Source organism: Lontra canadensis, unplaced genomic scaffold (genome assembly GCF_010015895.1).
Source record: "Lontra canadensis isolate GAN:19392208 unplaced genomic scaffold, GSC_riverotter_1.0 scaffold1, whole genome shotgun sequence".
Taxonomy (NCBI): Eukaryota; Metazoa; Chordata; class Mammalia; order Carnivora; family Mustelidae; genus Lontra; species Lontra canadensis.
Window position 1 is genome coordinate 27176262 of NW_022630995.1, and position 22436 is coordinate 27198697.

The 22436-nt window shown below is 46.8% G+C and overlaps 3 protein-coding genes across 14 annotated transcripts in view; 1 reads left to right on the plus strand and 2 right to left on the minus strand.

The window, feature by feature from the left end:
* FRYL (FRY like transcription coactivator) overlaps positions 1–5208 on the plus strand; it is a 260625-nt gene extending 255417 nt beyond the window's left edge. For 9 of the 12 annotated variants that reach the window (XM_032852083.1, XM_032852119.1, XM_032852093.1 and 6 more), the window contains 4 exons: positions 2322–2339; positions 3085–3195; positions 4216–4406; positions 4905–5208. In XM_032852083.1, coding sequence (XP_032707974.1) covers positions 2322–2339; positions 3085–3195; positions 4216–4406; positions 4905–5163 — 579 coding nt within the window. In that variant the 3' untranslated portion in view covers positions 5164–5208. The remainder of the gene's footprint in view (positions 1–2321; positions 2340–3084; positions 3196–4215; positions 4407–4904) is intronic. The other 3 variants (XM_032852036.1, XM_032852046.1, XM_032852074.1) reach the window with 1 other exon arrangement.
* A 5171-nt stretch (positions 5209–10379) lies between these two features.
* On the minus strand, positions 10380–14593 carry ZAR1 (zygote arrest 1). Its single transcript, XM_032852145.1, has 4 exons — positions 13628–14593; positions 12269–12361; positions 12113–12187; positions 10380–10523 (listed from the first exon to the last, which is right to left on the minus strand). Exons 1-4 carry the CDS (start codon positions 14591–14593, stop codon positions 10380–10382), a joined length of 1278 nt encoding a protein of 425 aa, XP_032708036.1.
* Positions 14594–15501: 908 nt separating this feature from the next.
* SLC10A4 (solute carrier family 10 member 4) lies at positions 15502–22001 on the minus strand. Its single transcript, XM_032852133.1, has 3 exons — positions 21335–22001; positions 20326–20536; positions 15502–16505 (listed from the first exon to the last, which is right to left on the minus strand). The coding sequence occupies exons 1-3, from the start codon at positions 21928–21930 to the stop codon at positions 15993–15995; spliced, it is 1320 nt and encodes a 439-aa protein (XP_032708024.1). The 5' UTR covers positions 21931–22001; the 3' UTR covers positions 15502–15992.
* Positions 22002–22436: the final 435 nt, after the last annotated feature.

A 22436-nucleotide genomic window follows, 5' to 3' on the forward strand; every position in this document is an offset into this window, starting at 1 on the left:
TGAGATTGGGGACACCTGTTACACATTACTAGTATCTGTCCTGTGTATGAAAATTCTTTTGCATAATAAATACTTATAAATGAAAAAAATATACCTGCCAACTTCAGTATACTGAATATCAAGAATTTCAAATCTGGAAAGTTGGCATATTTAAAGTAAGTTCTGGTAATTCAGAGCTACACGATTAACTACATGTGTGCTATCTCCTACAGTTGTGACCAGAGATTGATTTGAGAGAGGGAGAGAGCAAGCAGTGGAGGGGCAGAGGGAGAGGGAGAGAGTCTCAACTCTCAGGCAGACTCCCTCCGGAGCCCGACATGGGGCTCAATCTCATGACCCCAAGATCATGACCTGAGCTGAGAAAGAAGAGTCGGGTGCTTAACTGACTGAGCCACCCGGGTACCCCATCATGATTTCTTTTCCATTACATCCCAAAGTAGATGCTATGAGTGTATGCATCTAGAGCTGGTTCCATTTTTTCGGCTAATAGAAGTGAGAAAAGTATTTGAAACTCAAGTGGTTGTTAGTTTCCATATAAAACTGTATAAAGCAGAACCTCAAATTTAGATATGCTAATATGTTTGACATTGGATTATGCTCAACTAATAATTCACGGAATGACTATCCACGTATGCATAAGGAAGCAGAACGGAGGCAAAGTTCACCTTTGCTTAGAAAATCCATTCTGAATGGATAGGAATGTTATATAAACAGTCCTTCAGAGGACACGGTTTAGAAAAGCAGACTTCAAAGGAACTTTTAGAAGCAATATTTACATCGTAACAATTGCCATTTGAATTAGAAATCATTCTTCTCTGGGCGCCTGGGTGGCTCAGTGCGTTAAAGCCTCTGCCTTCGGCTCAGGTCATGATCCCAGGGTCCTGGGATCGAGCCCCGCATCAGGCTCTCTGCTTGGCAGCGAGCCTGCTTCCTCCTCTCTCTCTCTGCCTGCCTCTCTGCCTACTTGTGATCTCTGTCAAATAAATAAATAAAATCTTAAAAAAAAAAAATCATTCTTCTCTAGAATGGACCAGAAACTAGGTCCAAGTGGCTATAGATATATATATATTTTTTAAAGATTTTATTTGACAGAGATCACAAGTGGACAGAGAGGCAAGCAGAGAGAGAGAGAGGAGGAAACAGGCTCCCTGCGGAGCAGAGAGCCCGATGTGGGACTCTATCCCAGGACCCTGAGATCATGACCTGAGCTGAAAGCAGAGGCTTAACCCACTGAGCCACCCAGGTGCCCCAGCTATAGATATTTTAATAGAATTTTTTTTTTAATTTATTTATCTGACAGAAATCACAAGCAGGCAGAGAGGCAGGCAGAGACAGAGAGGGGGGAAGCAGGCTCCCCACCAAGTAGAGAGCCTGATGTGGGGCTCGATCCCAGGACCCTGGGATCATGACCTGAGCCAAAGGCAGAGGCTTTAACCCAGGCGCCCCAACAGAATATTTTTAAATAGTCCTTAAACTAGATGTTTTGCTCTATGTTTTACGTACATCATCTCTTTTGACTCAAACGTAGTTGGGCTGAACTTCTGAAGGTCACTAAATTGCACTCTGGGATGCATTTTTTTTTTTAAGATTTTTTATTTTTTATTTGACAGAGATCACAAGTAGGCAGAGAGGCAGGCAGAGAGAGAGGGAAGCAGGCTCCCCGCTGAGTGGATAGCCCGATGCAGGGTTCAATCCCAGGACCCCGGGATCATGACCTGGGCCGAAGACAGAGGCTTCAACCCACTGAGCCACCTAGGTGCCCCTGGAATGCATTTTAAAACACACCTCTGCGTTTGACATTCTGTGTTTTGACTCCACCAGTTAGGGCAACGTGGGACCTAATTAGTAAGGGTCAGAAGCCTGGACCCACACCAGAGATAATCTTCTCGTGGATATTTATAAGATCATAAGCAAGTTCGTTTCTAAAAACAGTAATTCATGTCTCATTGTCCAATCAGAAATTTTCTACTTTACTGATGGAAATTTTATGACATTTGCTTTTTCTCTTAGATCACTTATACTAGCCAAGTTTCCCTAGATCACATTGTTCACTTTGGTCCTGTGTAGCTTTCACACAAGAAACAAATTATAGCCTAAAGATAATTTAGTTATTTGTCAAAGAGTTTAAAGTACCCTGGATTGTTACAGTAAGTATATAAATAGCTTTATCCTGGAAATAGCAAATTTTTCTTTTGGATGCAATTAAATGTTCTTCAGTTTGCCTGGGACATCTGTGACCCTACTTAAAATGATTTCTTACACTAATTCTTGGTCTTTTTCTTCCTTTGTATTTTTTGTGAACCGATCACCTTCTTGCTTAGCAAATGGAAATTCTAGCAGTAAGTGACCTGTCTTAATTTATAGACTTATCCATGTCAGACAAACTGATTTTCATTTGCCATTTGTGACCTAGCAGTGTTTTGTCACGGACTACTTTAAGAGTATGCTTCAGTTCCGCATAGCCCTAATCCATGAAATGTTGGTCCTCTAAAGAGGAGATTTGCTGATACGTGCAACTAGCAGCCACCTTTTTTGTACATCTATAAACTAACAATTTAATTTTAAAAATCAAAAGTGCCTATGTTAATTTCATGGTCTCATTTCCATGAGATTACAAGGTTTTGTGGTTTTTTTTTTTTTTTAGAAAAATGAATTCATTTTTAGGTAGGAGATAAGCCTGTGTGACTTTGCTTTGTCACACATTTGTTGATAAATGCTGTGAGATATACATCTCAGCGGGCAAAAGTATATGCATTTGTCCTTCTTTTTCATTACGAATTTCAAGTTAAAGTGAATCCTTTTAAAAGCATTTGATGTTGCCTGCCGAAAAATTCTGATGTGAAAATGTGCTTCTCACTAAATGAATTATGTAACCAACAGTCTTTAAATTTGTATTTTAATCCCAGTCTTCAAAGCATCTTTCCTCAGTTTCACACTGTATTAACTTGCTTACTGCAGAGAAATAAATGTCAAGATAATTTTTAACATAATTACTTATAAATTTTTACTGGAAATGTACTGTCTACTCAAACGTGACGGACAGTGGCACCTGAATTTAACACAGTGTTATTTACTTACTTCTAGGAACTGGAGCTCTGCCGAAGGTTATACAAACTGCATTTTCAGTTGCTGCTTCTGTTCCAAGCCTACTGCAAACTGATCAGCCAAGTAAATACAATAAAAAATGAGCCAGAGGTAAATAATCAGTTCTAACAGGAATTACTGATCCCAGAATATTAAATTATAACACACATATTCCTTGTAGGAGATCTTACATCAAAAGTCACTTAACAGTGAGTCCATTTTTTCAGAATTGTCATTTTAGAAATGATGTGCTGTTTCGGGACCTGTCAGTAAATAAAACAGCAGATAGCCAGCGGTCTTGAAAGGTTCAAGACCTTCAAGGTCACAGCAGCACCAACAGAGCATCTGTAACCAAAAGTCAAGGAAAGCACATCAGCTGAATAAAGACACAGTTAAATTATGAAACTCCCCTAACGTCTTGTCCATATATTTTTGTAGTTTTGGTGACGCACATGCAGCCTGTCAAAAACACTTTGAACGTTGGAAATCCATGTAGTGAATAGGTTCAAAGACAGTGACTTTACTTTAGTCTTTTTACCCCCTTGTCAAAGCTGGTACTGAAACAGGAAATGCCCTCACTTTCATTAATTGGTTAAATCAATTTTAAAAATACATACTGGTTTATATAAAATGCACTGGGTAAATAATCTTTTAAAATATAAAGACTTTCCTTCGCTGTCAAAAAAATTCATGACCTCCCCCCCATAACAGTGAATGATTTTTACCATCCAAGATGTAATATCACATATTAAAACCAATATAAACATTGGTTACAACTAGTTTTATTACATCATAACATCTATTATAAACTGTTTTTTTCTTAAATAACCTCTGTGCCCAATGTGGGGCTCGAACTCACAACCCCAAGATCAAGAGTCACATGCTCCACCAGCTGAGCCAGCCAGGCCCCCCATCAGTTGTTCCTTATCAAGGTATTTAAAGATGACGGTTTGGAAGTCTACTGAATGGAGAACTTGAAATTTTAACTGCCTTTAACTACTAAACTTAACGTTTGCCAGTCTTGAAGAGAAGCTACTCCTATCATCAGACACAACTTTACAGCCAATTAGATGCCCCATGAGTTCTTTAATATACAGATAGATCCTTCTAAGGTATATTTATTTGTTTCAGGTCATCAACATGTCTGAGGAACTTGCCCAACTGGAAAATATCCTCAAAGAAGCAGAGTCTGCTTCAGAAAATGAAGAAATCGACATCTCCAAAGCTGCGCAGACTACTATAGAAACTGCCATTCATTCTTTAATCGAAACCTTGAAAAATAAGGAATTTGTATCAGCTGTGGCACAAGTGAAAGCTTTCAGGTAAAATGGATTTCATACCTCTCCACCTAGACGGACAGGGATTTTACACTGACTGGGTTTGGGCTTTTGATTTGTTTCAATATCACGTCTTTATGAAAGCGTGACTTTGGTTTTTCTACAGTTATCACTGAAATAACACCAGTTTTAGACTTTGTTCACTCTGCTACTTTGGAGGATACATTTGCTCAGATATTAAAACAGATCCTCTGATTCACAAGGAAATTTTGTTACAGGTATTCATTTAAAATGTCGCTGACTTTAATAACTGCTGGAGTCTCAGGACTTAAAATTGTTGTGCATTTCAGGGGCACCCGGATGGCTCAGTCGTTAAGCGTCTGCCTTCAGCTCGGGTCATGATGCCAGGGTCCTGGGATCGAGCCCTGCCCTGGGCTCCCTGCTCAGTGGGGAGCCTGCTTCTCCCTGTCCCCCTGCTTGTGTTCCCTCTCTCGCTGTGTCTCTGTCAAATCTTTAAGAATATACGTATATTGTGTATTTCAGAGCTCTCTGGCCCAGTGACATCTTCGGCAGCTGTGACGACGACCCCGTGCAGACGCTGTTACACATCTATTTCCATCATCAGACGCTGGGCCAGACGGGAAGCTTCGCGGTGACTGGCTCTGACCTGGACATGTCCGAAGCCAACTACAAACTGATGGAACTTAATCTAGAAATCAGAGAGTCTCTGCGCATGGTGCAGTCCTATCAGCTTTTAGCACAGGCCAAACCGATGGGAAGTCTGGTGAGCACCGGATTCTAAGAAACTTCAGGCATTTCGGGCAGAAACAGAACGGAAGCTGACGAAGACTATCAACGGGCCCCTTTCCTGAGCCCTGCAGTTCCCGGATGACTCTTCCTGGCGGCATCCACAAGGCGAGCGAACTAGTGTCCGGCTCTGATCAAGATGGAGAAGGTCGGACGGAATCAAAGATCTGAAGAAAAGAAATCTTAGCGGTTGCCAGTACCTCCCACGAGCAACTGTCTGAAGAAGGCATTTCTAATTAACCTGTGTGACAAGAAAAGGGCTAAAAGCGATGCATACAAATACATTACTTTCTGGAGAAAGGAGAGAATTCCCAGACTGTTTGCAATAATGGCCTCTAATGCTGAGACCTTGGAAGGCAGGTGACATGAGGCTAAAATCCAGGCTCGTTCATTTTAGCTGAAGACCTGCGTGGCTGCGTGGTTCCCAGCAGCCGGGAGCGTCCTCTGGAGTTGACGCTCAATCATCTACATGAAGAACCTTCTGTCGGATAGATACACACGGACTTATTTGCAAAGACCATTGATTTTTTTCAACACATGGGATGAGGGCGTGGGTGTTTTGTTTCTTAGTCTGTATAAGGGGTTGTGTGTGCGTGAGCTGGGATGTGTGTGTATGTGACAGTCCTATTTCCAAGGTATGGATGTTTGGTGATACCGTGTTGGCATGCCTCAAAGAGGACTGCAAGATTATTTTTGAAGAAATTTTATTTTATTAGATCTAACTCTTCATAGTGTGTAAATGTTAGAACATTTTAATAATATTTTAAAGCTGGGCTTTCCCGGTATTTTGAAAAGAAATAATATATCTGTTAATGTTATTGGAATGCTGCTCAGTTCTCTGATCAGTGCTTACGTTACGATTGTGGATAGCTAACCAAAGTAGATGCCTGCAGAGACTTTAAAAATGTAAAATAAAGAAGTATGCTGCCCGTCAGCTATTCTCAGTAGAAAAGTTAACTTATTTTACTCCATAATTATTATAGAAACTGTAAAGATTAAAACCAGTATTGTACATCAGTGCAATGCAGTGTTAGACAAGAACAGGTGTACAAAGCTAAAGAAAAGATTGCAGTCACTGATGGTAGCGTACATGACCTGCGGGCCCCGAAGTCTGCAGAGAATTCGAGAAGAGAGATGCAAACCCATTGTTCTCTGTTCGTGTTCAGGACTCACGTGTTTCACCCAAAAGGAACCTGGGGCTATGGGGGAAAATGAAAGGAAGCCGGAAGACTGACTACCAAAACATGCAATATACTTACTCCTGTCGAAGCCTGTAGCATAACACGAACTGGATTCTGTCCTTTTCTAAATAGCATTTTATAAAAGAAATGAATGTAGTCCCACAATTCCTCTGATTTGAAAGGAACACCTTGTATTTTTATAGGCGTCTCTTATCCACTGTGACTTTCTTTTAAACTGGGCTCTGGGATTCCAGAGTTTAGAATGTAGAAATGAAATGCTTATAGCTTTGCCTTTTCTTGGGGGTGTGGACCCTGCCAGAAATGTAATTATGCTCAAGTGCATTAATTGAAGGCACTGTGCAGGCCGTTGGACTGATGACTCGAGTTCTGTCACCTGTAAAATCCAGAACTGGTCACGGCACATTCATGATCACTGTATTTTTTGACCCCGATAAACACACACACACACACACACACACACACACAGTTATTTTAATGGTGTTCTGGTACTGTAAATGGTGTCCTTTAAATTATTTAATAACTTTGGGTGTGGGGCAGGAAGAGAGGGATGGTGTCCAGAGACACCCCACACTTTACATCCTATCCTACCGTCCCCTATTTTCTCACCCTCCTTATATCCTTTTTGTTAAAATAAAAAGCATTGTAGCTGCTGGTTTGTGTTGTATTTTAAGGATGAATGATTATCATGTGCAGCGTGCAGAAACTTGTCAAATATCATCCTCATCCGCAAACATACTTCCCCTAAGAGGAGGAGAACGAAGTTGAGAACAAATCGGGGTGACTAATTGCCCAAACCAAACCTTTAAACAGTTGAAATTTCCTTTTCATGCTTATGTAGCTCAGTTAATAAGTAAGGTGAATACACCTACAGAAGGCAGAAGGCAAATACAAAGTAGGCTTGTACTTTTGCCATCGAGTTTTCCTAAAACCTATACTAGTTTGCCCCTCTGAATCCAGAGTTTGCATTTAGCAAAATATACCAGATGCTTAATTTATTAAATACCATATGTGGTTCCAGACAGAGCTGTTTGTGCTCATACGACCTTTCTCTTTTGCCCACCAAGTTGATCATTAGTAAGCTTGTACAATAACACCAAGAGAAAAGCTCTGGCAGTCTTTTCATTCTGCTTCTAAAATAGGAAGCCCAAAATTTTTTTTTGTTTTTTTTTGAAACACAATTTAAAAAAATATTTTCTTCTTTTAGTGATATAACACAGGGGGTATAGTACAACCCACACGATCTACCATAAATTTAGGAAATAGCCATTCTCTTGGAACAAACTCACCAAAGCCAGAGTAAGTTTTCCTTACTTAGGTCCCGGAGTGCTGCTCTCACACCATGCCGGCATATTCTAAATGAAAAGAAAGAAGATACCAGAATCAATGTAATTATAATTGTACTTCGAGATATTTAAAATATTTTTCAAAGTAATGCACGCTTGCCTTAGAATCACTGGACACCCAGAGATAATGTATCCTGGGGATTTCCTTCTAGTCATAACGTCTGCCTTGCTACCCGCCTCCTCCATACACAGTTCCCTTTGTAGAGTATGACATTGCTAATTCCCAAAATGTTGTCACAACTTTTAGAATATTTTTGTGCCACTTTGTGCAATACACACTAGGTAAAACCTACTTTGGTCCTTGCTTTCCTCAACTGGAAAACATTAGCTGCTCTATTAGGAAAAGTAATGGCAGGCTCTTTAGTTTGAAGAATGATTTAACTACCCATATTAATAGACTTGGGACTCTAGCAGGTATAGTTTTATGGTTCCCTCATTAAATAAGTGTTCACTTGTTTACATGTTTGCATGCCACGAGTCAAGTAAGTTTCCTTTCCCTGTCCCTCCCTTCAACCAAATCTGTAGGAACAGGTGTTCGATCACCTTCCCCTACACTAGAGTGGTCTTTCAGCTCTTTGGTCCTACCACCATTTTATCTGATCTTTGCAAGTCTCCTTACTGGTTTACAGGCAGCCACTGTGATTATTTCTTTTTGAAGATAAATCTGTGTCCTACCACAGCTTTAACACCTTTTAGTGAATTCAAATGGCAAAGACCAGTCAGTCCTCAGGGAAAGTCTAAAAAGTCGTCCTAGTCTATGCCTACCAGTGTCATTTGCCATCATGCCCATCCCTGTCCCCCAGAGTATTTGACTACTGTGGTTTCCTTCTGGTTTGGTCTACCACTGGGCCTTTGCACAGGTTACCTTGGTCTGAAAACTTTCTCCTTCCCCTCTTCACCTAAGTTCTCCCAAACTTCAGGCCAGCCCAAGTGTCATTTTTCAGCAAGCCTTCTAGGACCTCCCTAAATCTGACCCTCCATTATAGGCCCCTGAGTAGCTCTTATGTGACAAACTCCATGTTACCTGTTTTTAATGTAGAAAATAACGGCCATCTGCTCACTACACTGGAAGCTCCAGAAGGGCAGAGCCACACCTGTTTTCCTGAAGTATAAGGCTGACTCAAGCAGTAGTTCCCATACTTTCATTCCATAAGCAATACCCAGGATGCTTGCTAAAATGCTTCACCCCCAGACAGTGATTTGGGAAGGATAGGGGCCTCGGAATCTGTTTTTACAAGCACCTTCCCCGGTTCATGTGGATGCAGAGGGGACTTCCCATTGCTCGAAGGGTTCTAGAGACCTCAGATTCATTTTAGGTTTTTTTTTTTTTTTTTTTTAAGATTTTATTTGACAGAGATCACAAGTAGGCAGAGAGGCAGGCAGAGAGAGAGGGGGAAGCAGCCTCCCCACTGAGCAGAGTCTGATGTGGGGCTTGATCCCAGGACCTCGAGATCATGACCTGAGCCGAAGGCAGAGGCTTAACCCACTGAGCCACCTGGGCGCCCCTTTAGGTTCTTTATGCCTTACATTTGTCTACACCCACACATCCAAGATGTTAACAGACATTTCCACATACTTCCCTCTAAAGTCATAAGGGTTAACTTTAATGGGAGGATTAGAAAATTGGGAGGCATAATTAGCACCTGGTTCCAGTTAATGTGGTTTCTGTAACTATTAAACCAGTAACCCTCAACTCTGATACCATTAAAATCCTGAGGCTCTAGACAACATGCCATCCCCGACCAGGAGAGCTCGGGAGCAGGGCCTTCATGCTCTCTTGGCCCTCATGTGGGAAGCTAGCAGGCACGGACAGGGTGAGAATTCCTGTGTTCGTCTGCAGTTACAGAAGTGCAAGACAAAAAGCCAGCCTACAGCAGTCTGTTAACTTGAAATCTTTACATTTAGAAGGCCCATTTAAGTTACCACCTGAGGTCCAGATGATGAAGTTAACAGCTTAAAGAAGCTGCCCTTCCCCACCCTGTTCTAGTCCCCAACTGTAGCCTGTGAAATGGTCCATGTAGTTCCCAGCCTCCCCCTCCACAGCCACCAGCTGCTCGGGAGCAACCCAGAGGCAGAATCCTCACTCTCAGGGTGCCTGGGTGGCTTGTCATTAAGCATCTGCCTTCGGCTCAGGTCATGATCCCAGCGTCCTGGGATTGAGCCCCAAATCAGGCTCCCTGCTCGGTTGGAAACCTGCTTCTCCCTCTCCCACTCGCCCTGCTTGTGTTCCCTCTCGCTGTCTCTCGCTCTGTCAAATAAAATCTTAAAAACAAAACAAAACAAACCAAAACCCTCACTCTCTTCATACATCAAGGCTGGGCTCTGCCACCACCTCACTGGGAAGAAGGTTACTTTAATGGTTAGGTGGCTTTTCATTCAATCACCCTCTTGCTAGAAGCTTCGGCTCTATAGCCACACGTAAGCAGTAAACCTCACAGTGACAGATGCAGACAGAAGAAAAGCTCTCCTAAACTTAAAATTTAAAAAAACTTATGCACTTTATCATTTTTGCAGTACTTTTATTTGAAGGCTTTATCAAAAATACAGCCTTTCATGAGTATTTTTGAGAAGGGAGAGGCAGAAAGGAGCATAGAGAAAAGCTAACATGTCTGCTCCATTAGCTCAGGTTCAAGTAGGACCATTTCTTTTTTTTTTTTTACATTCATTTAAATGATATACTTGAAGCTGAAAGTGCTGTCACAGGACAGGCGTTTGCCTTTGCATCTCCCACACAAATCTTGACGATGGGGCCTTTTAGGGTCAACGTGGCGAACTTTTACAGTGCAGGAGCATCTAGTCTGTTTACAACTCTGCAAAACCAAAGTGAGAAGCACAGGAGATAAGCTTGTGGGGACGTCCTCAAACTTCCAAGTTATTTTTCTAGTCCATTCGAATACTTACGGAATGCACTCTAAACAAGGCCCTGGGCTAATTTTGCTCTGTCAGCGCCCCTCCAGCAAGGCCAGGATAGGAATAAAGGGTGCTTAACCAGGTGCTCGTGCTCTCATGTTGTGTAAGAGTCAGTATCGACTTGTGAAGTTGCTTTTTGAAACACCATTAAAGGGAAATCTTTCTGCCCTTGAAGGGTGGAGAAGAATCCGCCAGGGCAGGGGAGTCGGATACGGAAAGCTAGGAGAGGAGGCTAGCTACTAGGCCAAGCTGGGAATCCAGCCTGGCGTCCGTGGACGTGAACCTGCCTCCCACACACACACCTGCTGCAAATGACCTTAAGCGGACGCCAAAAGCAAAGCAGCACCCCCGGAGCCGGGAGCAGGGTGGTCAAGGCATCCTACTTCATTTAGAACCTGACCCTACTCTGCCTTCATCTAAGGAAGTCTAAACCGTTTTCTCCATACTTGGGTTTTCTCTTCCTACCCTAGCCAGTAAGGCCTCCAATGTCCAACTTGAGGGAAGTGCGTGGATTAGGCTTGTTAGCTAACACATCAGGCTCTGATACTGAGGGCTAACACGTCATCACCTCAGGGTCCCAGGATCGAGCCCCACCCACATCGGGCTCCTCCGCCACCACCCGCCCCCTGGCCTGTGCTCGCTCTTTTTCTCAAAATCTTTAATAAAATAAGACCTACAGACCATTTATCTCTTAAAGAAAAAAAAGTTTAGTCACTTTTTTCCTTAGATTATCTAACCCTCTTCCCACAGTGCAGTGCTTAGTTTGCTTAGTTAAAGAATGAACCAGCCGAGGGCCTGGGTGGCTCAGTCCTTAAGCATCTGCCTTCAGCTCAGGCCATGATCCCAGCGTCCTAGCTAGGATCAAGCCCCGTGTCGGGTTCCCCATTCTGCAGGAAGCTTGCTTCTCCCTCTCCCACTCCCCATGACTTGGGTTCCCTCTCTCTCTTGTACTGTCAAATAAATAAAATCTTGAGAAAAAAAAGTAAACCGGCAATGTCACTCATTAGCCCCATAAAGGTGGGCAGCTTAAATTCACCCTGGAAATCATCCTCCTTTTGCAAGCACTGGGCAAGACTGGAACTTTCAAACTCCATGCTTATCACTAAGTATCCTGACTGCGGGGTGGGCTTCATATAAAGCATTTGGGCAAAACAGGCAGCCTCATGGCAGTAGAAGGCATTCTAGGTTTTTGACCTATTTTCTCCCATCAGAGAACCAGGTAAGGCCAACGTTCTTCCATGTTGCAGGAGGGGGCCAGCATCTCAGGAGGTTAACATAACCAAGACTTGCAAGGACAGAAGGAAACAAGACACCTCCCCACCCAAAGGCCTGGTTTCCCAATTGAGTAAGTACTCTTTCCCCGTCCCCACTGAAAAGCTGTCAAAACCCAGGTAACTAGGAACCTCGCCTCAGGATACATTCAAGAAACTCCACCAAAGCCCTCTCCCAGTTACCCAATTCAGACACAAAAGGGGAGTATTCGATTTACTTGACAGGTGATATCCTCCACTCGGTAAGGGTTGTAAGACTTCTGACAAGTTCTGCAAAACTGCTTGAAGTAAACCTGTGCGGAGAGAGGAAAAACGTGAAGCAGAGCCCTCTGGACACCTGGGTCAAAAGAGGCCAGTTCCGAAGCATTTCTTACCTTGCTGGTGCCCTGCACACACCACACGTAAGCACTCTCCCATCGGATGTTGCAGTCCTTGCAATGGTAGTAGCCGTACTTCTGCTCCAGGAACTGAACAGAGAGATGCCAGGGTTTAATTTACGGGAAATGGGAATTAGCCTTCATTTCACAAACTGGGAAGGGACAGATTTGCTATGTAAAACTGGCAGCCTCCTTCCAGATCATGGAGGAAAGTGGGCTCAAGGTTTTGCCCATTAGTCTCTACAAGGTGGTAATCAGGTGACCTGATGGTTTAATCAAGCCCATAAGCAAGCAGGAGCCTAAAAAAGCTCATGTTCCAGACTGGTTTGGGTCTTCAGTTTCCAACAGTGCTAGGCGTCTCAACGGGGGGAAAAATCAGAATTCATATTTAACTTGAACTGAAGTTCACGGTCTTATTCTTAAGCTTCTCTTCTCCCCTCCCCGTGAGAAACAGGTGTTTGGAGTTAGGCCTTCAAGCGCTCTCCATAAGTTCCTGCCAATTCTAGAGCAGTTTCATGGGTGAGTGAACACAGGTCCAGGAAAGTTAGGAGGCAAGCGCACACATGCTTTAAATTACACGCAGCTTCTGGCGAACTTGACTCTCTCCCTCTTTCGTCCCTTGCCCCCAATAGTCCTGGGCTGACAGTGGGAAAGACCCCAAAGGAGGCCTCCAGCGCTCTCACCACCTCTGTCCTACCACTGCCCCGCGCGCACTCAGCGAGGGTGAGCGGACCCACCGCGCCTGCTGCGCTCGGGAAGCAAAACCCAAGGGCCCGGGGCCGTTAGCAATGCTGAGTTTCCGAATAGGGGTACTTTCTAGGAGAGAAAGAGATCCCAAGGGAGGCACGTCAAGAGCTCTAGCTTCCAAGAGCTTGGGGAATTCGGCCAAGAATCAGGGGAGAGCCGACCAGGACCCCAGTCACTGTTCGGGCTTCTGCCGCACTGAACTCAGACCGGAGAGGGGCACCCGCGGGGAAACGACCCTCCTGCCAGCACGTTCCCCTTAGGATGTTCTGCTGCGTATTCCTCCTAGATCGTCCACATGAGGGCTGGACGCCCGACTACACGTCCACGGTCAGGGTTTTGTTGTTGTTGTTCACAGTAAATACGCTCGAAATGCGAGTGTTCCCAGGGCCCCGGTGTTACGATCGCCGCCAACAACAACCGGGCGGCACTCGCCGAACTCTGCTGCGGGGAAAGGACGATCCCTGGCCACTGTGCGCGGCCGCGAAAAGGCGCCCGGACGCCGCCCGGGTGCCTCCGCGAGTCGCGCGCAGCCGGGGGCGAGGGCCGGGGGAGGCCACACGCCCGGGGCTCCCCCGCGCCCGTCAGCTCCCGCGGCCGCCCGGGCCTCACCTGGAAGCGCGGCCGCTCCTTGGCCTGCTCGGGGCTCCGCGGCGACGGCGTCTCGCCCTCGGCGTCCTGGGCGCGCTCCAGCGGCGGGGGCGGCTCCGGACCCCTGGGCGCGCGCCGCCGGGCCGCCTCGCCTGTCCCGCTGTCCCGCGACGGCAGCCCGGGCCCGGCGGCCGGCTGCTCCCAGCTCGTCCGCACGGCGGCCTGGGCCCCGGCTTCGTCCTCCTCCTGTTCGGGCCGCGGCCGTCGGGGCGCCTTCCTCGCCGACGCCTCTCCCTCCTCCGGGCCTCGGGGCCTCGCAGGCGGCGGCCTTCGCTCTCCCTCCGGCGTCGCGGGCCTCTGCTCCTCGGCCGGGCCGTCGGCGCCTTCCGGGAAGGTGGTGAGGCGGCGGGAGGCCACGGGCGAGTACACGGCGACGGTGCGCTGGAAGCGTACGGGCCGCGGGGCGCCGCTCGGGGGGCTGCGCTGCTCGGGGCCCCGGCGCGCCGGCTGCGGGGACGCAGAGCCGCCGCCCGCCCCCGCCGCACCCTCGAGGCCCGGACCGGCGGGCGCCGCGGGGTCGCGGGTCCGGCGCAGCAGCGTGCGCCGCCCCAGCGAGCACTGCACGGAGGCGTCGCGGCGCGGGTTCACCTGCACGGCCACGTCCCGGCTGCCCGCCCTGCGGGGCCGCGCGCCCAGACCCGGGCCCACCTGCGACAGCAGGGCCATGAGCTGCGCCCGCTGGTAGCTGTCGAAGTACTCGGCGGCCGTCAGCTGCCCGCAGCCGGGGAAAGACGACGCGGCCGCCCCGGCGGAAGAGGAGGACGAGGAGGAGGACGCGGGAGCGCACCCCCCGCCCCGGTGCCGCCAGCCACCCCCGCCGGCCGCGCCCTTGCCCTTGGCGGCCGGAGGGTAGGGGTACGGATACGAGTAGGGGACGCACGCCGGGTACATGTAACCGTCCAGCACCTCATCCCCCAGGGCAGCCATAAGCGCAGCCCGGGCCGCTCCCGCCGCCGCCCTGCCCTAAATAGGCAGCCGAGCGGAGGCAGCCAGCCGCCCACCCCACCGCCGCTCCCCGCGCTGCGCGGCCCCCGCACCCTGCCCGTCACCCGCTCGAGTCCCGGAGTCCCCGCCTAGGTGGCCTGGCCCAGACCTTCTCTGCGTGGAGCTTTCCCACACCCGGAGGTCCGCACAGGTACGCTTAGGGGATCGGGAAAGACTGCTTCCTTTGTGATGCAAGAACTGATTTGCAAGGGAGCTCGCCCGAGGTGAAGCGGGTCCCAACAAAAGGGCGCAATCACCGGGATTAGCGGGGCCAGGTGGTCCCCATGTCTGGATGATTCCAGGTGTCTGAGCTGCTGGGGAAGCTGAGGCGAAGCTGGGGGCCTCTGTCAGGCTAGTGAGCCAAAGGCAAAGGTTTGGGGTAACGGCTTTGGGTGTGTTACCTATGATCTCGGATTCTGGTCTAATTATCTCCGAACTGCTCTGAAAGTCCACACCTTGCACCCTTTCGGGAACTCCCGAGGGAAAGCACTCTAAGGCACCCACATCTAGGCTAATTGTTTTCTCTCCTGGAGCTCGCTTTCCCCTCCCCTCCACCTCCCACCTCAAGTGGGTCCCGAGAGGTACTGATGCCAATTGGGGTGGAGAGTCCTACAAATTTTCCTAACCAAATTATCCCTCCAAAAGAGCATTGATTTGCGATGTGTGCATGAATACCCAAACCAAATCAGTTACCAACTGAGAAGAAATGCCTTGTTCCCCCGAAAAATGTTAGCTGTCTATTACTAATCGATATCAGATACACATTAATGTATATTTTGTGTTGATTTGACACAGGTTTGACAATAAAATACTGTCATTGTTTAGTTGACCTGTTTGGGGATTTTTTTTAATACAGGTCAAAATTCAACACTGTCAGATATTCATAAATTGAGCAAGCACTTTTTTTTTTTACAATTACATTAAACTCAATTATGCTTTACAAATTACTTTACAAATTATGCTTTACAAAAAAAATAGCTTGTTTTTACTCATATAAGATAATGCACCAAAATTCTACATTTCCAAGACCCTGTTTTCTAAGAGCTTACATATTCGAAAGAGTCATAGAAATTGGTATTGATAAAAACTAAAGAGCACGTTGAACATGTTCAGGCTTTACTTTAGCAGTCCCAGGTGCAAGTTATATTATGACATTGATTTGTAATTTGTGAAAACGCGTGGTTAATACGCCAATGCAACCTTACAATGGGAAGATCCTAATTGTGACACGTATGATAATGGGAACCATTTGTTATCCTTTATGTAAACCATATTCACTACCACAGACCATAACTATGAAGTAATATTTCAGTAAGATAGAAGCTCCTCTGTATCTCCACGTTCAGAGAGAAGTCTGAGTGGTTTCCATCATAATTAAATTATCAGCTTTCACTGTGCCATAGGAAGTGTCTGCCATTTCCTCTTCTTTCAGTTTCTTGTAAGAAATATCTGTATCTTCATCTTCATCTAGAGGATCCCGCTTGTGCAATATTTCACTTCCATACACTTTATATATTAAAACCAAAATCCCTGCTTCTGCAGACTGGAAAAGGGCATAAAGCAAGGGAAACATGTACATACTTCCTATGAATCGTGGTGGGAAGGCCAGTTTCAGAATAGCAGTACAGAGCTGCACATTCTGACTCCCCGTTTCCAGGCATACAGTCCTCCTGCAGTTGGGTGGAAGATGGAAGAGAGTAGCTAAGCCATAGCCTGAGGCATAGCCTGCCAAAGGCATAAAAATCGCTATCATGTAAACACTTGCGGGGATACTCGCCAGCAGTTCAGGTCCTAACATAGTGCCAGTCATTATGAAAAGGACCACCAGCGTCACTAGCAGAGACCACAGGGAAACCTAGTAACAGAAAATGAACAGACAAACCATCAAAAATAGGACAGCTGAAAAGGAATTCAGGCAAGTGAATCCTAGGCTCTTGGAAGAAGAGACACATCGAGTCTCACCTCCCGCACCATGGAGATCCTTGCCATAAGCAGTCTTGGACAAAGCACTTCTGAGGATAGGTGGGTCACCTCTTCAGGATGAGTCTGTGTCCTTCTTGGACAGTTCTAATGGCCTGAAGGCCTGTCCTTAGGAAGAGTGACAATCTGCCTTCCCTAACAACTAGTCTTTATCTTGGATAGATGCTCAGGAGCAGCTCAGACCAGACTCCTGTTTAAAAAACAAGAGGACAGGAGCTCCTGGGTGGCTCAGTTGGTTAAGCCTCTGCCTTTGGCTCAGGTCATGAGCCCAGAGTTCTGGGATCAAGTCCCATGTATTGGGCTCCTTGCTCAGCAGGGGTTCTGCTTTTCCCTCTGCCCCTCCCCCCTGCTCATCACTCCCTCTCTTGCTCTCTCGCAAATAAATAAAATTTCTTAAAAAAAAATAATAATAAACAGGAGGGGAGGAGTGCCTAGTCAGTTGAGCATCAGTTCTTGATTTCAGCTCAGATCACGATCTCCGGGACCAAGCCCAGCAATGGGCGCCTCCCTGAAACGGCACCTGCTTGGGACTCTCCCTCTCTCCCCACCCCTCTTTTTCGCTTTCTCTCTTTCTCTAAAAAACAAAAACAAAAACAAAACAGGAGAAGTCTGACTCTTCTTCAGGCACATTGTCTCCAGACTTTCATATAACTCTGTAGTGGGAGTCTGGACTGTTTTGAATGTGTGTTTAATTTGTGAGTGTACCTCTTAAAAACAGGACTCGGAATTGAGCCCAACCCAGCAGGTGTGGTGTGATGAATAGAGTAGGCAGATGAACATTACCTTCGCTGAACAGGACCCCATGTTTTCCGCGAGAAATTAGTTCTAGTTTTACACGTGAGCAAAAAAGCTATTAAAATTTATGAAACTTACATGTGATGTTTTCAAACTTTAAAACACTTCATGTTTCAGAGAATTGACGGCGATATTGAAACGATGACCAACTCTTCGATTACGCAAGTGAAAAATGTAAACCGAAGATGTGGGGAATTCTTTGTGATTCTGAACACCCCCTTTTTCATGTGTTCATGAGAAACTTCCCACCTGTAAATCTCTAATGATGCCTAAAAATGCTTTACATATAATAGATGGATTTTCGGGGCGCCTGGGTGGCTCAGTGGGTTCAAGCCTCTGCCTTGGGCTCAGGTCGTGATCCCAGGGTCCTGGCCCCCCCGCATCGGGCTCTCTGCTCGGCAGGGAGCCTGCATCCCCCTCTCTCTGCCTGCCTCTCTGCCTACTTGTGATCGCTCTCTCTGTCAAATAAATAAATAAATAAATAATCTTTAAGAAAATAGATGGATTTTAGATGAGGCACAACTGACAGTATAAGACATGGCATCGTCTTGACGTCCGATTGGTACATCTCACTGATTTAAGTAAAACTGTGAAAATAGTAAGGGGGAAACCTAAAAATTCCTCGACTACACTCCTTGATTAGTAGTTAGCTAGTTTTTGCTTTTTGTTTTGTTTTTGTTTTTGTTTTTGTTTTTTAATGGGGGTGAGGGTTGGGAAGGGTCCGTGCAGGAAGGCAGAGTTCCAGAAGAACAGTTGAAGTTGAAGTGCTGATTCTGGTTTGCCGGATATCTGGGGGGAACCCCTTTGGAGTCTGTGGGATGGGCATATAATTTATACTCCTTTAAAAATTATTTAAAATTTATCTGGGCTGGACAAAAAGGCTGTGCTAGCTGGTACTGAAATAATTATATAAATACTCATGCTCCAAAGGTACAATGAGCAGAAACCAAACTGTTATAAATCAAACTTTTATTAAGTGCTCTACACCCAGTGTGGGGCTCGAACTCATGACCCAGAAATTAAGAGTTGCATGCTGTACGGCTGAGCCAGCCAGGCACCCCTGAAGCCTTTTTTATATTAAGAGGTGTGTCCACATCAAAAGCTTTGACAGGAAATCTTGTAAAAATCTTGTAAAAATATTGGCTCCAAAGTTTCTTTTGAACGATTTTAAATCGGTTGGATGACACTGACATTGAATAATTTTAAAGTGTTTGCAAAAGTGTAAAAGTGTTATAAAGTATACTTTATGAGTGTTCTGGTTAAGGAGTAGGAATTGGTTCAGCTTAAATTCAAAGTGAGCCACATCTTACCAAATTGTCTATTACTTAAATATATGTATCTGTTTTCAGTATGGGAATACCTTATTTGACTGACTTTCTCTTAGAATTCCTAAGGTTTGGGGGCGCATGGGTGGCTCAGTGGGTTAAGCCTCTGTCTTCAGCTCAGGTCATGATCTCAGGGTCCTGGGATCGAGACCCACATCGAGCTCTCTGCTCAGCAGGGAGCCTACTTCCTCCTCTCTCTGCCTGCCTCTCTGCCTACTTGTGATCTCTCTCTCTCTCTGTCAAATAAATAAATAAAATCTAAAAAAAAGAATCCCTAGTTTTTATGGTATTAGCTTAATGATTAAGCTTAATAAGTTCTTAATGTATTTCAAGATTATTTGTAGGTATATTATATATGTAATATATAAAATATATGTATATTTACATGTATACATAAATTTATTACATTCAAAATATATATGTTTATTATTAAACATAATTTTTTTACTCAAAACTGGATATATGAGTACAAAAGAACCCTTTATTTTTATATTAATAATAGCTAGCTATTAATGAATAATCAGATTTTAGATACATCTATTCTTTATTTAAAATTAACTTAATTACTATAAGTAAAACACAAAAGATTATGTCTTCTTAAATCTACATAATGGAAACACTGGAGAAATTCTTTTCACTTGTCTAAATGAATTTACCTGCGCATGAATAGTAATTACTTATGCATTTTTGAGTAGCTTCCTAAAATGTGAGTTGAGTCCTATTCATGGTTTACTCTTACTATTTTTGAGCTTTCAGAGAAAGCTTGATTGACAAATATTTAATTTTTTTTTCTCTGGTCAACTGTTACAAAAATCTCTACCCCTCAAAAAGCACCATTTTTTTTTCTTTAAATAAAGCCATACTGGAAATAGGGTACAAAATGATAGGAATTCTCATCCTTTCACTTGCTTTAGAAACCATATGCAATACGGCAATGGGGAAGGAAAAACACACAGATTTACTAATGGTAACATACTCTGCATTATTTATCCAGGAACCAATCTTATTTTGTGCTTTAAAGCCAATAGTTTGCATATCCTATTGCTGCAATGTGATTTTTAAGGTACTTTTGGTCTTATTAGTGTCTCTTTTTAGAAAATGAATAAAACATTTTAAAGGAAACTTCTCCGGAGTTTCTCCGAATTAGAGTTCCACTTTTGAAAAATATAGTAATGCATTTCTAAAATACTGGACAAATTCAACTCATATAATTGTATTTCCCCTGCTTTGATTCTTAATAATGCATGATTTGTTGGTGGAAAATATGTTACTGGTGAATGGCACGGGTAACTCTTTCTTTCCCCTGTGATATATTTCCTCCTGTGAATACTAATAGCTTTCTTTCACTGTTTTTAACTAATCTTTGTCTTAGTTGAAGCTGTGAGTTTTTGAAATGCCAATGATAGAAGTTACTTTGTGGCACAAACTTTTTTTTTTTTTTTTAAGTTATCCATGCAAGGGTTGCCAAGTTTTCTTCCGTATCCCTCTTTCCCAAACTTCTTAACATTTCAGCAGGGGTCAGAGACCATGGACTCTCTGAATACATAAAGGATATAAAAAGAAGAGTGACCTTACCTTCACGATGTAGTCCGCCACCCGGTTGTATTTGTACCGAATGAACACCCCCAGGCCAATAGGGATGAGGGTGCTGCAGAGAGTTAGGGTCACTGCCCCCAGCGGTAGTAACTGCACCAGGGGGGTGTTGATCCAAGCCCGGCTATAGATCCACAGGCACAGGGGCATCAAGACTAGGGCCAGAAGCGTGGAGGAGATGGTCATGATGATGCTGCAGAAAAGGCAATGAACAGAATTCAAAACGGGCTCTGCGCCAAGAGTCTCTCTTGCATATTGGGGAACCACTCTCTCTTGCACACTGGGTAGAGGAGAAAGAAAGAGACTTCAAGTCTGGAGCTTGAAGTGTGGGGAGAACCCACTTCATCCGAGGGGAGGGCCAAGAGAACGGCACTTCTAAACCCAACTGAAACAGGAATGGGGCGGGGGGCGGAATCGGAGGACGGAGCCCCAGGATTGGGGGGGTAGGATCTGAGGACGGTTGCCCTGGCTTTATGAAGCCTATTGAGCTGGCCACAGTCTGGATGATTCCAAGGGCAAAGAACAAACATCTTCTTTTCTTTTTGAATTTTCCAAAACACCCTGTTAGACATGGTCAAGCTGCTGAGCACGACCTGTTGGACTGAACGCAATCATATATGAGATCACCTTCGTCACTGGGGCCAAGAGCCCTATTTCGCTTTTGCATTTCCGGCGAGACCCGGCTTCAGGCTTCTCAGTTCCCTTTGTCTTCCCGAGGCCTAAGACCTCCCCTGACAGCCCAGCCCTCAGGGAGGAGGGTCGGAGCGCCGTCAGAGCCGCTCTGTCCCCATCTAGATCTTTCCCCCTCCAGCACCACCTTCCTCACATCTGCCTGGACTTCTCAAGCCCGGGCTCTCTAAAGTCAGCCTCTCCTCGCACGGCCTTCCTCCCTCTCCCACGCCTCTCCTTCCTCTCGGCTCGGTCTCGAACCCACGGCTGAGCGCGGCTGCTGGGGATGCGAGAGAGGCGCAGGCACCAGACAGTTCCGTACCTGAGGTTCATGTCGCCGTCCACCAGCAGGGACATGAGGTTGGAGAGATTCCCGCCGGGACAGCAGCCGCACAGGAGCACGGCCACGGCGGCCACCTCGTTCAGCGAGAAGGCCAGGGCCAGCAGGAAGGCCAGCAGCGGCAGCAAGCCGAACTGGCAGAGCGCGGCCAGCAGCGCGCCCACGGGCCGGCGGACGTGCTCCCCGAAGTGGTTCACGTCCACCGTGCAGCCCAGGCCCAGCATGGTGATGCACAGGGCGGCGCCCACGAACACGTTCAGCCCGTGGTTCAGCGGCGTGTCCCAGAACGGGGTCTGGGGGTGCGCCCAGGGGTGGGGGAACAGGGACGGGCCCAGGCTGGCCGGGCCGCCCGCCGGGCCGCCGGCCGTCGGCTCCGGGGTGGGCGCGGGGCCGGGGCTGAAACCGACGCCCGGACTAGGCGCGAGACTGAGCCCCGGGCTGGGGCCGGCGCTGGAGGTGGGGGCGACGGGCAGGTCCGAGCCGGGGCGCAGGCTGCTGGCATCGGGCGACAGCGTGTAGTTGTCCGGCTGCAGCGAGGACGGGCCGAAGAGCAGCGTCGCGTTGTCGGGGCCGTCCATGGCGCTGCGGCGGGAGGCTGCGGGCCTGCGGTTCCCGGGCCCCGCGCGCCTCTCCCCGTCCCGCGGTCGCCGCCGCCGTCCGCCCGCCCGCCTGTCCGTCGGTCCGCGGCGGCAGGCGAAGCTCGGTCCCCAGGCGGAGCTCCGCGGCGCTGACGTCTCCGCGGCGTCGGGTGCGGCGCGGGGGCCGCGGGGGGCGAGGGGTGGGGGCGCTCCTCCGCCGGCGGCACTTAGAGCGCAGCCCCCCAGGGTGAGCCCAATCGCTGCGCCCCCGCGCCGGGCAGGCCCCGCCCCGCCGCCAAGTCCCTCCTTTTAATCACCAGTAAGTGGTTCTGTTAGAGTGTAGCCAGGGGCGGAACAAAGACCTGACAAAGGACGAGAAGGAGAAAAACCGTGCCTGGCTGCCGATCAAGTTCTCTGATGGGCTCTGCCTCTTTCATAATGAAATCTGGAGGCCCAGACACAGAGGGGGAGAGAGCGCGCGAGCGAGCGAGCTTATCTAAGACGCA